This window comes from Aotus nancymaae, unplaced genomic scaffold (genome assembly GCF_030222135.1).
Source record: "Aotus nancymaae isolate 86718 unplaced genomic scaffold, 86718_ANA_hifiasm-v0.15.2.pri h1tg000010l, whole genome shotgun sequence".
NCBI classification, from domain to species: Eukaryota; Metazoa; Chordata; class Mammalia; order Primates; family Aotidae; genus Aotus; species Aotus nancymaae.
The window spans coordinates 5,270,705-5,285,931 of record NW_026988421.1 but is presented as its reverse complement, the minus strand read 5'-3'; the positions used below and the strand labels follow the sequence as shown (position 1 = coordinate 5,285,931).

At 42.3% G+C, this 15,227-nt stretch overlaps 1 protein-coding gene across 1 annotated transcript in view; it reads right to left on the bottom strand.

The window, feature by feature from the left end:
- The window catches only part of DHX32 (DEAH-box helicase 32 (putative)), a 42,792-nt gene that overhangs the window by 5,201 nt on the left and 22,364 nt on the right, over positions 1-15,227 (bottom strand). The window contains exons 4-7 of the mRNA XM_064373740.1: positions 12,323-12,565; positions 10,903-11,002; positions 10,656-10,814; positions 225-416 (exon numbers count right to left, since the gene is read on the bottom strand). Coding sequence (XP_064229810.1) covers positions 225-416; positions 10,656-10,814; positions 10,903-11,002; positions 12,323-12,565 — 694 coding nt within the window. The remainder of the gene's footprint in view (positions 1-224; positions 417-10,655; positions 10,815-10,902; positions 11,003-12,322; positions 12,566-15,227) is intronic.

The window sequence follows — 15,227 nt, the reverse complement described above, 5'->3', positions numbered from 1 at the left end:
GCTGCACTTTGAGTTAGTTTTCTTATATTAAGATAATTTTTCATATTAAGAAAATTTTCCTTTTCTAACCTATTAAATACCTCACTATCATTTCAAAAGGTTAAATGACTTGATCACCATCTCTGATATGTGCTCCTTAAAATATAATTTCAAATGAATCCCATTTAAATCTATACCTGGTGCAGATTTGCAAAAAAAGAAAAGAAATAGTCATTAAGGAGTACCTGTTACCATGGCAGCGATTGTTAGCACTTCATCTACGCAGTCAAATTCACAGGATGCTAAGATAGACTTTGAGAGTTGTGGGTCAAGAGGAAACTCTGACATGATGATTCCAAATTCAGAAAGATTTCCATCATTATCTAGTGCTGCCAGATAATCTAAGTCTTCCAATGCCTGCATCAAACTTTCTGGTGCTAGGAAAGGAAAAAATAATTTAAGAGTCTCATACGTCCAAGATGGAGAAGCAGGTACTAGATTTTCCCTCCTGCATGAAACAAGCAAACAATGGACAAAATGTGTGAAACAATGGTTTGCAAGACACCAAATACCAGGCAGTGAAGGACAGTGATTCCTGAGAGAGCAAACTCAGGAGGGGAGCCCTGTGATTGTCCAGCTCATGCTTCGAGGAGGGTCCCAGCTGCAGTGTGCGTGCGGGGGGAACCCAGGTGGAGCCTGCCAGCTTCCCTGCAGTAGGAAAACAATGCCAGGGATCCAGGGAGACTAAGGTAGCTGGAACTGGCAGGTGACCATACTGGAGAGAGACACACAGAGAGAGAAATCAGGGGCCAGAGGGAGCTCCCTCAACTAGGCAGCAGAGCACCCACCGATCAGCTCATGTGTGTAAGGAACCAACCCAGGCCAGAGAAAGCCATGTTGGAGGATTAGAAGGAACAGTGCCTGGTGCTGACACAGGACCTAGGGTAGGGCCTGTTCCTACCAGCCAAGCTGGAAAACCTCGGCACTAGGTAGGAAACACAAATGAGAAACCCTAGATGGACACTGCCACCTGACGCATCTATACAGCAGGACCTGAAAGGATCCACTGCATTCCAGGACAAAGCTCAAAAATGTTTCTGGGACTAAAATATTCAGTGCCCAACAAGGTAAAATGTACAATGTCTAGCATCCAGTAAAAAAGTATGAGGCATGAAAAGCAGGAAAATACATTGTGCAATACAGAAAAAAATTAATTACAACTGACCTGGAACTCAGATGCTAGAAATAGTAGATAAAGATGTTATTTCCCAGTGCAAATAAATATAGCAGGCTGATTTTCTCCGTCTCTTTATTTCTCTTTTAAGTTTATGTAACATCAATAATGATGTGGTATTTATTATATATGCTTAATTGCTACCAAAGTTTTTAAAAATCCATTTATTTAAAGAAATATATTCTCTTTGTGGAATAAGGCTATATATAGGTTGGTGCAAAAATAACTGCAGTTTTTGATATTACTTTCAAAGTAAAAATAAAGTAAAAAATAATTTTACTTTCAAAGACAAAAACCGCGATTACTTTTGTACCAACCTAATATTTATTAAATAAACGTGTTTTTTCTACCTGTCTGGTTCCTGTTATCGCAGTAAAGGTCACTGCTGTATTGTTATACCCCCAAACTGCAGTATTTATGAGTCACTAGGTTGCTCTTGTCTCAATTCCAGTATGTGCAAGGTGGGTGCAAGCTGAAGACTCTGGGGACCTAAGAAGCACTTGAACCTGTCTGCTCCTGGGAGTTCAAAGTAACAAACAGTAAAAACGTAGTCATGTGCTGTCCAAACTTTGATCATTAAGCTCTATGTCTAAATTTCAGGCAAACTGAGTAGCTCAAAAACCTACTCACAAACTTCAGTTTGATAAAATTCCTCTATTCCTGTCAGGACAACTGGAAGGCATTAGGAGAAGCCACTGCTGTGGTCTGGAAAATGACTCGGGGAAGCTGCAGTGCAGCCCACCACACCTCCAGTCCTGCGGGAGGATAGCAGAGCAAGCACCAGACAGAATTTCAGCCTCACACCCACCACAGGCAAAAGATCTGCTGCTGGGAGTGAGGGGGCAGTGCAAACCACCCAAGGGACATTGGCAGGGAACCCAGACATCAGCTGGACAACTGCAGCACAGCTTTCAGCCTTACCTTGGGGCAACTATGTCCAATTTCCCTATTATTTCTGAAAGTTTTCCCATCAAGATTTAAAACTGAGCAGAAGCTTATGGCTGCCCAGAGATAGTCCTGTCTTGCCTGGATGCTGGCATATAGTACTACTGTCTTGTTCATTCCTGGGGACCTTTGGCCTAACCATAGTGGCAAAGATGAGACCTTCAGAAGTCACAATCATGGGAAATAAACAGATGGGCTATTCAGAAAAAAAGTTCAAGAGTTCCACTAATGAGGCATGACATGAAAAGTAACAGCCGATCTGCTGGAGAAGGTACAAGAATCAGCATCAGAAATAAGCATCTTAAATTAAACAGAGCAGGAAGGGGCTAGAGTACAAACTTAATTACTGAAAGCTTTTTAGAAACCAGTTTCTATAAATCAGCAAAGCTGCAGCATTGTAAGTTACAGGGTCTTTGGCAATTGTCCCTTTAAGCATCTGGTTTGACAGCCAAGCGCCGTCCCCAAAGGGCACCTACTATTCATTTTTATGGCCTGGGGTTGAGTTGACTGCACACAGAATTAGTAACAGAAATGACTTCATGATTCTGCTCCTGGTCCTAACAACAGCAAAGGAGAGGATGTTCTTGGAGTTCTATTATATTAGAAAGAATGAGCTAATGAATGCAGGTTAATAAATAACTAAATGGTGAAGGAACATTAATAAATAACTAAATAGGTTACTATTATATTCTGCATTTGAAGACATCTCCCCAGTGTGGCCCATAAAATTGTCATAGCTAAAAAGCAGAAGAGTTTAGATGGGGGTTCTTTAGGGCAGTGCTGTTTAAGTATAATCCACGGTAAGTAATGCTGACAAATGGAATAGAAATGTTTTAGTGTCAGGCCTCTTCATTCCGGCAGTGCAAAATCAGGCTGCTTTATTCTGAAGGCAATTTCGAGATGAACCAAACATCATTTTTATTAAGCTCACTTGCCAACGGCAGCTGTACTCCCCGTAGAATAGCCTACTGCAGGGTCACGCTCCTCCCCCACTACCATCACTCAAAATAACGCGAAGGGCTATAATCACAGTTCTTCTTCGCTGCTCTGTGTGTCTGTTTTCCACGGAACCCCAAATGCTAAGCTCCAATATATGCCTGCATTTTCCTTCCTTGGCATCAGCAGGAAGCCTGGTTACAAATAAAGAGGTCATTAAACAGCAACCAGCAGAGGAGAAGCCTATGTAGGGCTAACTCCAAGCCCAGCACAAGCCAAGTGGAGTCCAAGGCCATGGCGTTTCCAGAGCTGACAGTCCATGCAGCATGTTTCCTCTGTGTTCTTACAATGTATGCCAACTTTGCAGATGTCAAAAGGTAGGAAGCCTCAGTTGGCTTCCACCCTCCCCCAGCCCCTCACAGGAAGTCCTGTCTACGCAGGTGCTTAGCAGGCTTCCTGCAGCCAGGTCTCCTTTGTTATAACAATCTCTGGCCTACTTTCTGCCTAACCTGGCAAAAATGGCTCAGAAACACTGAATTTCCTATCAAGGTAGCTGGCATTATGCAAGTGTATGCCAACATACTTATTGTACTTTCCCTCAGGTAAAAGTTTTAGTCTGCAGTTATTCCTGGGAATATGCTTAGGAGAGCATCATGCCTTCTCTTGTCTAAAGTGGACAGGTATTTCCACGAGAATAGGGCAGGGGGTTGGTCTCCTGGTAAGCAGTCCCCAAAGCCAAGGCTGGTCCCTCTCCTTCCACCATACTCCTTAACCCCCTTTCTTTCCAATAAAGGCAGAGAAGTAAGGATTGAGAGTCACTAGAGTTGGAAAGAACATTAGAGATAGAGCAGCCTCCTTGGTAAATTGAAGAGAAGCATTTTCAACTCCATGCCCACTGGTGGGAGCCAAGATCCTTTTGTGTCCAGCCTTGCCCTGGGCAGGGCTCTTGTGTTATGGCAGTGTCCCCACTGCTCTCCCAGTGCTGTCCGCACCGTGAGGCAGGCAGAGGCCAGCTCCTGTGAGCTTAGCTGTGCCTGAAGACCTCTCACACGCCAGCTCTGCTCCTGCCCATGACATGGAAGGAAACATGCGGACCTCTGACAGCCGTGGGCCCCTCCCAGACCTCTCTACTCTCCCTGCACATCACATCACTCCCTCTGCCCAGGCCTTGGGAAGGACTAAGTGGGGAAGAAGGAAGCCGAGTTTGTCTCCCAAGCATGACTGCCTTTGCTCATGTTCTTGGGAAGACTCCGGGCCTTCTGGAGGGTAGTCAGTGTTCCTCAAGCGTAAGGGCATTGGGAAAGTTCTGCCACTTCCCAAATTACCAATGGTCCCTACGCCCAGTAACTGTTCTTACAGCCAGGAAGCTGGCCCCAGGTTTGTGTAGTGGTGACTAGCTGAAGGCTCTCCCCACCCTCATACCATTCTAGAGAACCATCTTTAAACAAGAGTTGGCATTGCAGTTAGATGGTATGGAACTGGCAATCCCAGAACAACCTAGAAAAATCAGGAAAAAAAAGTATGGGTTTTTAAATGACCATATAATGAGTATTTTTATATGAGTAGTTAAAGGACTTTATGTTTGGTGTTGGTTCGTGATTTCCTTGTAAGGGTGAGGCTCAGGTTATTATCTGCTCTCAGATCATTTTGACTATCTTGTGCTATTGGCACTTGTAAGACTCTGGGGCAGGCACACGTCTGGGACAGCCTCACTCTTGGCCCTTCTGGCGTGGATGGTCTCATGTGCAGATGCACATGTAAATAAAGAATCACGCTCTACTGGAAATGCACTTTTACCTCCAAATTGTCCCCCTTTCTAGGAACTGCACCTTCACTTCCACACTTACAGGTGCAGGATTTTGTGCCACGTGACAACACCACATTATCACCACTAACCCCAGTCACAGTGGGCTGGTTCAGGGTGGGCAGCTTCTCAGATTGAATCAATGGCTCCCTTTCTTGGGAGTTTTTGACTTTAGACCAAGGGAATTTCCAAGAGCTGACATAGTAAATCATAAAGCTTAAAGTAGAGAGCAGCTAAGACTTGGCCCTGTGGATGGAAGGAAGGGAGGAAAGGGAACCTACAGATATAGAGATGAGAAATGAAGAAGCTTGTTTTTGATTTTATAAGACACTCTGCTTTCTTTATAATAATTCACTTTTTGCTTATGCTAGTTTGAGCTGGATTACTAGTGCTTGCATTCAGAAGAACTGTTAACTAATATATCCACTACAACATAATACATTCTATGACAGAGTGCATCCAAAGTGCCACTAGAAATTCCAAATGGTAAGGACGAAGCCTAGGGAAGAAAAATAGCTACACTCACATAGTACCTACTGTGTGTGCCAGGTACATGCATTAATGCAGAGGTCCCCAACCTTTTTGGCACCAGGGACCAGTTTCTTGGAAGACAATTTTTCCACAAACCAAAGGATGGGGAGGATGTTTTTGGGATAATTCAAGCCCATTACATTTTTTTGTGCACTTTATTTCTATGATTATTACATTATAATACACAATGAAATCATTATACAACTCACCATAATGTAGAATCAGTGGGAGCCCTGGGCTTGTTTTGCTGCAACTAGACTGTCCCATCTGGGGGTGATGGGAGACAGTAAGAGATCATCAGGTATTAGATTCTCATAAGGAGTGTGCCACCTAGATCCCTCGAATATGCAGTTCACAATAGGGTTCGAGCTCCTATGAGAAACCTGTGCTATCACTGATCTGATGGGAGGGCGGAGCTTAGGTGGAAATGTGAGTGATGGGGAGCGGCTGTAAACACAGATGAAGCTTTGCTCGCTTGCCAACACTCACCTCCTGCTGTCTGGCCCAGTTCCTAACGGGCCATGAACTAATACGTGTTGTGGCCTGAGGGCTGGGGACTCCTGCATTAATACATATACCCATTTACATAAATGGACAGATAGAAATGCAGTTATGGAGCAAATGAAGTTTCTGTTTCTGATTTATTTTAGGGTTGGGACTTGGGCATTGTGTAAAAGAGTCCACAGGGGGAGAAACTGAAGAATGAAGAGATGGTGTAGACTCTATGGGTCTACAAGGTCTTGGGGCTCTGGGGAAATAGCATTAAGAGTTTGGTTCTAAAAGGACAGGGAGGAAAGCCTTCTGTTTCACTTAATTTCACAGGGATGTGTTCACAAAACCTGGCATTTGCCTAATGCCTACTCCTTTACACTGTACATGGCACTTTTGAATCAACATCTCATTTGTACCTCTAAATAACCCCAGGATACAGGAGGGAGACACTCTACCCTAATTTTACAGATGAGAAAAAGACAAGTGACTTGCCAAAGCCACATGGCCACCTAGCTGTTTTGTCATATGTACAGTGAGGTTTTAAACTCCAGCCTTTCACCTGCAGTACTGAATCTGGTACCCAGCACGCTCTGCCGGCACAGCTGATGCTGGACTCCCATGTCCAGTGCTCTTGCTATTGTCTACCATGGCTTTTCCTGCTCTAGCCCATCTCAGAGGGAGTCTGGTGATGTCTCCTAATACCTGAGGGTCATTATCTGCTTCTCACAGCCATTAAAACTGCTCTTTCTAGGATCCTCTGTAGTTCGGGGCCCATGTGGTGCAGAGCTCAGGTAGGAGTCACTCAGACAATGATGATATAATGCTATAGCATTTACTATACATGAGTCACTTTTCTAAGGGGCAGGCATATGTTAACTAACTTATGTTAGTAACTCTATGAACCAATTGCTTTGACTATCTTCATATTCAGATAAATAATGTGATACCATGAGAGTCCTAATTTGCTGAATCATACCCCACTAGCGAGTGATGGGGCCAGGCTTGGAGCTGTGGCAGCCTGGCTGAAGAGCCTGTGCTTTCTGGTGTAGTCCCCTAAATACGGGAACCATCTACCCCAGTCTGCCCAGGATGGTACCTGTTTCCACCTCTCATCCCAGCTTAATTATTAACAGCATTCATGCCCCTGTTCCATGAGGTTCACAGGGAGATGGTCAGTTTGTCTGAATTTATCACAAAATAAACAGGTTCCATTAAGTTAAAAATGCTGTTTTGTTTTGTTATTAGGCAGGGGTCACTCCTGCTAACCCACACCCATCTTTCCACCTGGACTGTTGCACTTAAAAGCATAGCAGCTTATGGGAGGCTGAGGCAGGAGAATCGCTTGAACCCAGGAGGCGGAGGTTGCGGTGAGCCGAGATCGTGCCATTGCACTCCAGTCTGGGTAACAACAGTGAAACTCTGCCTCAAAAAAAAAAAAAAAGAAAAAAAAAAAAAGCATAGCAGCTTAAATATAAGCCATATAGTTACTAGGCCCACAAGAGCCTAAGGGGCTTCAGGAGCCCAAAGTACTTCCATTCTGGGCCCTTTAGAACCTCTCCCGGATTTTGCTTCACTTTCTGTAACATTATTTACTTTACTGCTTATAAGATGCTCCAAGATCCTCACACCCTGGCCCTGGAAAGTTGTTTTGGCATGTTTGTCTCTCTTTTTCACACCCTCTCATCTGAGTATAGCAGTAACTCTTGTGTGGCCTTTAAACAGGTAATAGTGTAACCTTCATTAACTTAAAAACCTAGGCTGTGGCCTCCTGGCAGTCAGTGCTAGAATATTTGCTTGACTCTCTGGGCGGTTTGGGCAGCACCAGTCCCGCCTGCAGGTGTCAGCCACTGCAGCAGAGCTCTGAGGAGGGCCGCCAGCAGCGTGCTTCCTCCCATTCTCCTCTTAGTACATGGAAATGTTATCTATAGTATAGTAAATGTTACTTTAACATTTAAAGATCATTTTGTAAGTTCCAAAGCCAAATCTTGAGTTTCCAAGTGATTTACCAACAAGTGCATATAATTCTCTAGTAAGTCTTACAAACTGGGCTTTTAGAGTGGCAAATACTATTCCTGAGGGTCTTGATGAATTGGTTAGGAATCCTCTGCTAAAAGATCTGTACCATCACAACAGATGACACCATTATAGAATCTTTTTTTTTTTTGAACCAGGGTCTTGCTCTGTCGACCTGTCTGAAGTACAGCAGCATGATCATATCTCACTGCAACCTTGAACCCCTGGACTCAAGTGATTCTCTGACTCAGCTTCCCAAGTAGCTAAGACTACAGGTGTGCGCCACCATACCTGGCTCATTAAAAAAAAAAAATGAGGCCGGGCGCGGTGGCTCACGCCTGTAATCCCAGCACTTTGGGAGGCCGAGCGGGTGGATCACGAGGTTAAGAGATCGAGACCATCCTGGTCAACAAGGCGAAACCCCGTCTCTACTAAAAATACAAAAAATTAGCTGGGCACGGTGGCACGTGCCTGTAATCCCAGCTACTCAGGAGGCTGAGGCAGGAGAATTGCCTGAACCCAGGAGGCAGAGGTTGCGGTGAGCCGAGATCGCACCATTGCACTCCAGCCTGGGTAACAAGAGCGAAACTCCATCTCAAAAAGGAAAAAAAAAAAAAATGAGATGAGGTCTCATTATATTGCGCAGGCTGGTCTTGAACTCCTGGCCCTCAAGCAATCCTTCCACCTCACCCTCCCAAAGTGCCAAGACTACAGGCATGAGCCACTATGTCCAACCCTGAAGAATCTTTAATTCCCCTTTTTGCCAGCACTAACCCTGGCCTCTGCAGCCTTTGACTTTCATTCATTCATCCATTCACTTTTTGAGATAAGAGTTTTGGTCTTGTTGCCCAGGATGGAGTGCAACGGTGCAATCTTGGCTTACTGCAACCTCTGCCTCCCGAGTTCAAGCAATTCTCCTGCCTCAGCCTCCCTAGTAGCTGGGATTGTAGGCAAGTGCCACCACACCTGGCTAATTTTGTATTTTTAGTAGAGATGAGGTTTCACCACGTTGGTGAGGCTGGTCTCAAACTCCTGACCTCAGGTGGTCCACATGCCTCGGCCTCTCAAAGTGCTGGGATTAGAGGCATGAGCCACTGCGCCCGGTGACTTTATTTCCTTCCTGCATTTTCCCGTTTTCGTGAGGCACTGCCTTATCTAACGAGCCATGCCTGTTTGTGTTCACTTTTCTTTTCATAATCCAAAGAATCATAGATTGTACCAAAGCCAGTCATCTGGCCACTACCAAAATGAGTTCTGCCTCCAAATACAAAGACGACATCTGCTGTAGTCTGGTACATTTTGGCTAGTTTTTCTCCAAATTCCTATCTAGGTATCACTGCCTTCCCAGGGTAATAGCAGTCTCAGGCCATCTGTTTCCACGGAAGTGGTCAGCTGGTCCTGAGCCCTCTTACCCCAATGGACAGTGACTGTGTCATTCAGGATGAAGGTCAATTGTCAGGCAGCCAAGGAAGAAAAAGAAAACTGATTTTTTAAAAAGAGGTCCAGATCAGGGGAATTCAATTAACAGCCTATAGCCTAGTTATGCCAAATTCATTTTCACATGGTTCATGCATCCTGAAAAGGGTAACAAGTTTGCTGCATTTGCGTATTTCGATTATAAGTTGAATTAAATGCAGCAGCTGCAAGCATCTTTTTCTTGTTTTGCTTCCAAAACAATGAGTCAGAGTTAATCCACAGTTATATTTTCCCCAAGCACAGCAGAAAAGTTATGTGTGTATTGTCAGGAGACAAAAATAAATTGTTACCCTCACCCTTTTGTCATCAGCTTTAAGCCACATGGAATGAGGAGCACAGAGGGTGACCATCGAGAGAACACAGTGCGATAGTTTGCTTTTAAAAATCCTGGACATCACCAAGCCTGCCTTTTCTTCTCCCTGCATTTCTAGTCCACCAAACATCTACTACCCTGAGCAAGAAGATGCCTAGGAAACCAACAGGTGGTGATTCCTGGGCTTATGAGAACAGTGGGACTGGAAGAGCAGTTTTCAAAAATGAAACTTACTTGCTGGGGCTCAGGACACACTACCCCAAAATATGACTGGAGGAGATTAGAATATGCCACCCCAAAATATACGTCTTTGGCATATCTTGAGCTGGTTATTCTGAGAAACTGCAGACACAGGAGTAGCTCTAAAAAGCTATCATTTTGCAAAAGAAATTTACATCTATAAATGAAATCTACATTAGCAAGTGTGGTGGCTTGCACCTATGGTCCCAGCGATTTGGGAGGCTGTGGTGGGAGGATCACTTGAGCCTGGGAGGTAGAGGTTGCAGTTAGCTATGATCACGCCATTGCACTCCAGTCTGGATGACAGAGCAAGACCCTGGCCGGAAAAAAAAAAAAGAAAAAAACTCCAAGCTACCAAGAATTCTTTCTGCTGATTCACCCTTACACTTCCATACTCCACATTCCCCTCCTCCTCAAGCCCAATCCTCCTGTGCTCCATTATCCAAAAGGAGATAACACTTCTAGTGTCAGAACAGATATGTCCTAGAGGTTTGTGGGGTTTTAAAAATTACCTTCAGAGAATGTTTACCTCTAGTGGGAAAATGTTTCAGTCCAAGCTACCGCCCCTCACCCCCAATGCTTGTGTACACCGACACACAAGCAATCATGTGCACGTAGGACAGGAAACAGGCAGGAAGAGAGAAGGTGAATCTCAGCCCACATGCCTGGCTGACACCGCAGCATCAGGCTACCTGGTCTGTTCATGAAGTCACAGTGGCCTAGGCCCGCAATGTCTACCCTCTTCATAAAAAGCACCATGTTTGTTAGGTTGGCTTCCTGCATTTCTGCTGGCTTAAGTGGCATCATGTCTTTGGAGGCAAATTCTTCAGTGTACAGGCAGAAAAGTTTTCCTAAAAGACACCAAGTAAAATGGCTTTAATATTTCTGGGTTGCCTGCATACAAGAATTAACATTTAGTATTTGTGTCCACAGCACTACCTGAAGAAGATGAGCCAAGAATCTGCTTTCGTATCTCTGCCTGGGTTTGGCTAATGGGCTGCATGACAAGTGAATTTGCTCTTATTCTTGGGTTGTACACCTTTAAGTGGAAAGACAGCATCATTAGTGTCAGGTAAGTCATGATTTAGTAGGCTCATTGATCCTGAAGAGAATATGCCATTTGCAGTAATTTACTCCATGAAATGCACTGCTACAGACTCATTTTCTTTGTACAATATTTATTATTGTTTCACTTGCCTTGAGATAGAAACTGCAAGTGCTTTGATAAATGGACTTAAAGGTTGTCTGCCTTCAATAACTATGGGACGTCTGTATCATCTGCTGAAATACTAGCACTGTCACTTCTCGAAGCACTGTACTGGTGAATTATAACATATCCTCATATGCCACAGCGAAAGGGTTCTCACATGACAGTGCCATGTTTCTTGACAGTTTTGTTCAAATCAACCAGGATCTCAGTGGTCTCACCTTTACAACATATACTGAGAGTTCCAGTGATGACAGCTAATACAGAAACTGCATATGGTACTAACAGTGATTTTCCTTACAGGTGGTTCACCGGGGCAAGTGACAGCCCTGGCTTCTCTGAAGGCTGGACTAATTCAATCAAGATCAAGTCTAAGTGGTTCCCAGGGAACCATCATGACTGTTGGAATTGCTCTGTCGTAGTAAGGCAGGGATATTTAGGAGACTCACAGTCTCCTGGAGGGATAAAACATCTCAGCATCTAAGTTAATTAACAGTAAGTTAATCAATATTTGGTAGTTTCCCTTCAGATCTCAAATGCTATGGTTTTCTGAAGTTGCAGCGTCATTTGGAGTTTGAAATACCTTGTTTTCATTTAAAAAAATTTTAATTTAAAAGTAATAAATAAAATAATACTTTTTAATGATTAGTATGAAAATTTCATCATGTCAATTATAAGCCAAAATTTGCTAAAATTATACTTGAAACAAATATCTAGTAAGTTCTCTGGGGTAAGGTACTAATTACTTTGATAAAGGGGCTATCAAAAAAATCCAATACAATGTTCATAAGAGGAAATTAGTTTAGGAGTCAGACAATTTGCTTTGCGAGTACCTTAGCTAAAGAAGAAAAAGCATTAAGGAACTATTGCCTTGAGGCTCTAATAGTTGAGTCTTTCCTCAAAACTTTGGCCTTTGGCAGCTTAATCAATTTAACTAATTTCCAAACTTCCAACATGCTAATGGAAGACAGTAATACATGATCAAGACTTCTGTTACTGGCTGCAGTCATTCTTCTTTGCATGCATGACCAGATTCAAAGAATTCACCGTTCACATAGTTCATCCTCACTTTCTGATCAGTCAGATAGTATGAAACTGAGAAGCTGGTGCTTGACAATGATTGCCAGTCTGTTTAACCTACTCAATAATTACCTTTCTTCTTTCCACACCCACATCGATAACAAATTTGATTGAGTTGCTCCAGATCAAAGACTCTCCAGAGCTAGTAGTTAACACCACTCTTCTTTGATAAACTTGGTATCTTTTTTCTGTTTCATCGATTGGCTTGAACAATGTACCTTTCTCTTTCGGATACAAAGGAACAACCACCAGTTCTCCAAGATCTGGATTTAGGTTAGATCCTTCACAGAGAATTTCATAGACTTTCTCAATATCCTAAAGTTAAAAAAACAAACAAATAAAAAAACACTCATGAAAATAAAGCACAATGCAAACAAGTTCACTATTAAAAAATATATGAATCACATAAAATTTTAGGCAATACTACACAAGAGATACAGGGAAAGAAACGCTTGTGTTGCCGCCTACATGTATCTGTAATAAGGAAAGCTGCAACTAAATGAGAAAATGTCTTTGGGGAAGTTAAATATAATTTATATTGTTTTCCCACTTAATTTCCTTACATTTCACTAAAAATCTAAGTAAAAAAGATGACTTCCCACAACTGCCATAGTTTTTACAGCTCAATTTCATTCTCCAGGTCTGTAGCTTATGTCTCTTCCTTTCCATACCTCTTGTGAAATGTACTGCCTTTGCCTTTAAACATTTATCCTGATACTTTTCTGGCTTGATGCAATTTCTCGTATCTATTAACGATGACAAGTAAACAAAAGTTATTCTCATATTGGTGATATTGCATCACTGTGCTTTAATGGTAGCAGGACTAAGGATTATATAATCTCTGCATTTCTTATAAAAGCACACATATTCCCAGGAGGCGGAGGTTGCGGTGAGCCGAGATCACGCCATTGCCCTCCAGCCTGGGTAACAAAAGCGAAACTCCGTCTCAAAAAAAAAAAGCATACATATTAATACAGACATGTTTTATAATCAGGATCTCCAGCTGGGTCATTTTAAAAAATTATTTTGACCCATTAGCACTTTAAAATAGCAGAAATGCAATGAAGTAGCAGGAAATAGTTACTGCTACTTAAATCTTTGCATGAATCTGGCATTTAGAAATATCCTTTTAAAATGTTTCACTGTCAAATATCTTGGGGAAAAATTAAATTATTTGCTGTAAAACACCATATAAGTAGTTGGTACAAAATGCTCAGAAGGTAAGGCATTTTAGATAGTATTTTTCTATTTCTCAAATCACATCTAGTTTTTTAGAACTTCATATTAAATAGATGTCACTTAATGCCTTTTCATTTTTCCAAAATTTCTACTTAAGGGCCTTTACAAACTACCAAAAGGAAGAAATGCTCACATAAGAAGAGATTAGTTTAGAAGTAAAAAAATTTGTTTTCCCATTTAATTTCATTAGATTTCACTAAAAATCTAAGTAAAAAAGATGACTTCCCACAACTGCCATAGTTTTTACAGCTTGATTCCATTCTCCAGGCCTCTAAGCTTATGTCTCTTTCCTTTTCATACCATTTGTAGAATGGGATTGAATTAACTCAAGGGTTTTGTAGGAAGACAGATCCACCTAGAAACACAGCAAGGTACCACGGGTCGCCGCGTGCTAGGTGAGCGGTGCTCGTTTCCTATCTGCTGAGCGGCTCCCAGGACGCTGGGCAGAGGCTGCTCCATGGGGTTCCACATTAGCTGTTACACAGGTACAGTCACTTGCTTGCACTTCCCTTTTCCACATATAATTGATTTACTTGGGGCAGATTTTTTGCCAAGATAACAGCATGACCGTTGATCCTAACGCGTGAAAACTTGCCAGTTGGAATAATAAGAACAAAATGATTTCTCCATTCTTGTAATTCTGATTACTGCACTTTACCCCACATATGAAGGAAGGATCGTTTAGAAATTAAAAGGAAAAGAATGAGTACTTGAGCGGCATCCCCTGAACCTGGCTGCTGCTTGGCCTTAGGAAGATATGCATTCATTCCTTCCAGATGAGTCCGTCTAGCAAGCTTCTCACTGGTGCAACTTAACAGCTAACTTGGATTTGGAAAAGGAAATCTCATTCCAGTAGCCCATTCATGATCAATTTCCTATCAAGATAAACTTTTTATTGCACTGAAATATTTACCTTTATTCTCTTAGAATACATTGGGAAAAGTAATTATGGCCACTAATTCTTTATCTGGTTCTAGTTGCTAAACGTTTTTAGTCATAGGTGAATTCTTCGATCTAATGCTGTCTCACTGAGCTATTTCGGCCGTCTTGTAAGTGGGTTCTAATGTTAAATTGTGTTCCATATGGCAATAAAAAAAGAACGTTTAAAATCTTCAGAAGAGAAAAAGCAGAGCAAAATAGAAATAGATATAATATATAGTTTAGGCTCCTCAAGCACAGCTGATACAGGGTTTTAAGGCCATAATCTTCAGAATTTGGGGCAGAAAAGCCTTAAAAAATATGCACCTGGTGCTTCAGACATTTTGTTTATTCATTTCCTTGATTCTTATTCAATGTATATGTTATTTACATATGCATAACTTTCCTGTAACTACCTGCATAGCTATGGAAAACAGCAACACCCACTGAAAAATGATATCTAGCAGATATCCAGCTTGCTAAAATGAAAGAAGATCCACAACTGCATAGAACATTGCCCAGGAAAATCTCCAACCTAACACCACCTTTGTGACAGCTTATTACTGCACAATAATATGGGTACATATTATCATAAATCTCAATGTATGTTTTCTATTTATTTTATATTTTGTTTTCTGGTTAAAAGACACCTAGGTGATAGGAAACACCACACTAAACATTCAGGGCTCTAAGTCTCAATTAAGCACCAAGACACAGGGCAGCCTGTGAATTAGAGATTAATTCACAGCAGGTGTGGTGACACAGGGCAGCCTCTGAATTACAGAGATCAATTCACAGCAGGTGTGGTGCTAAGCAAGTG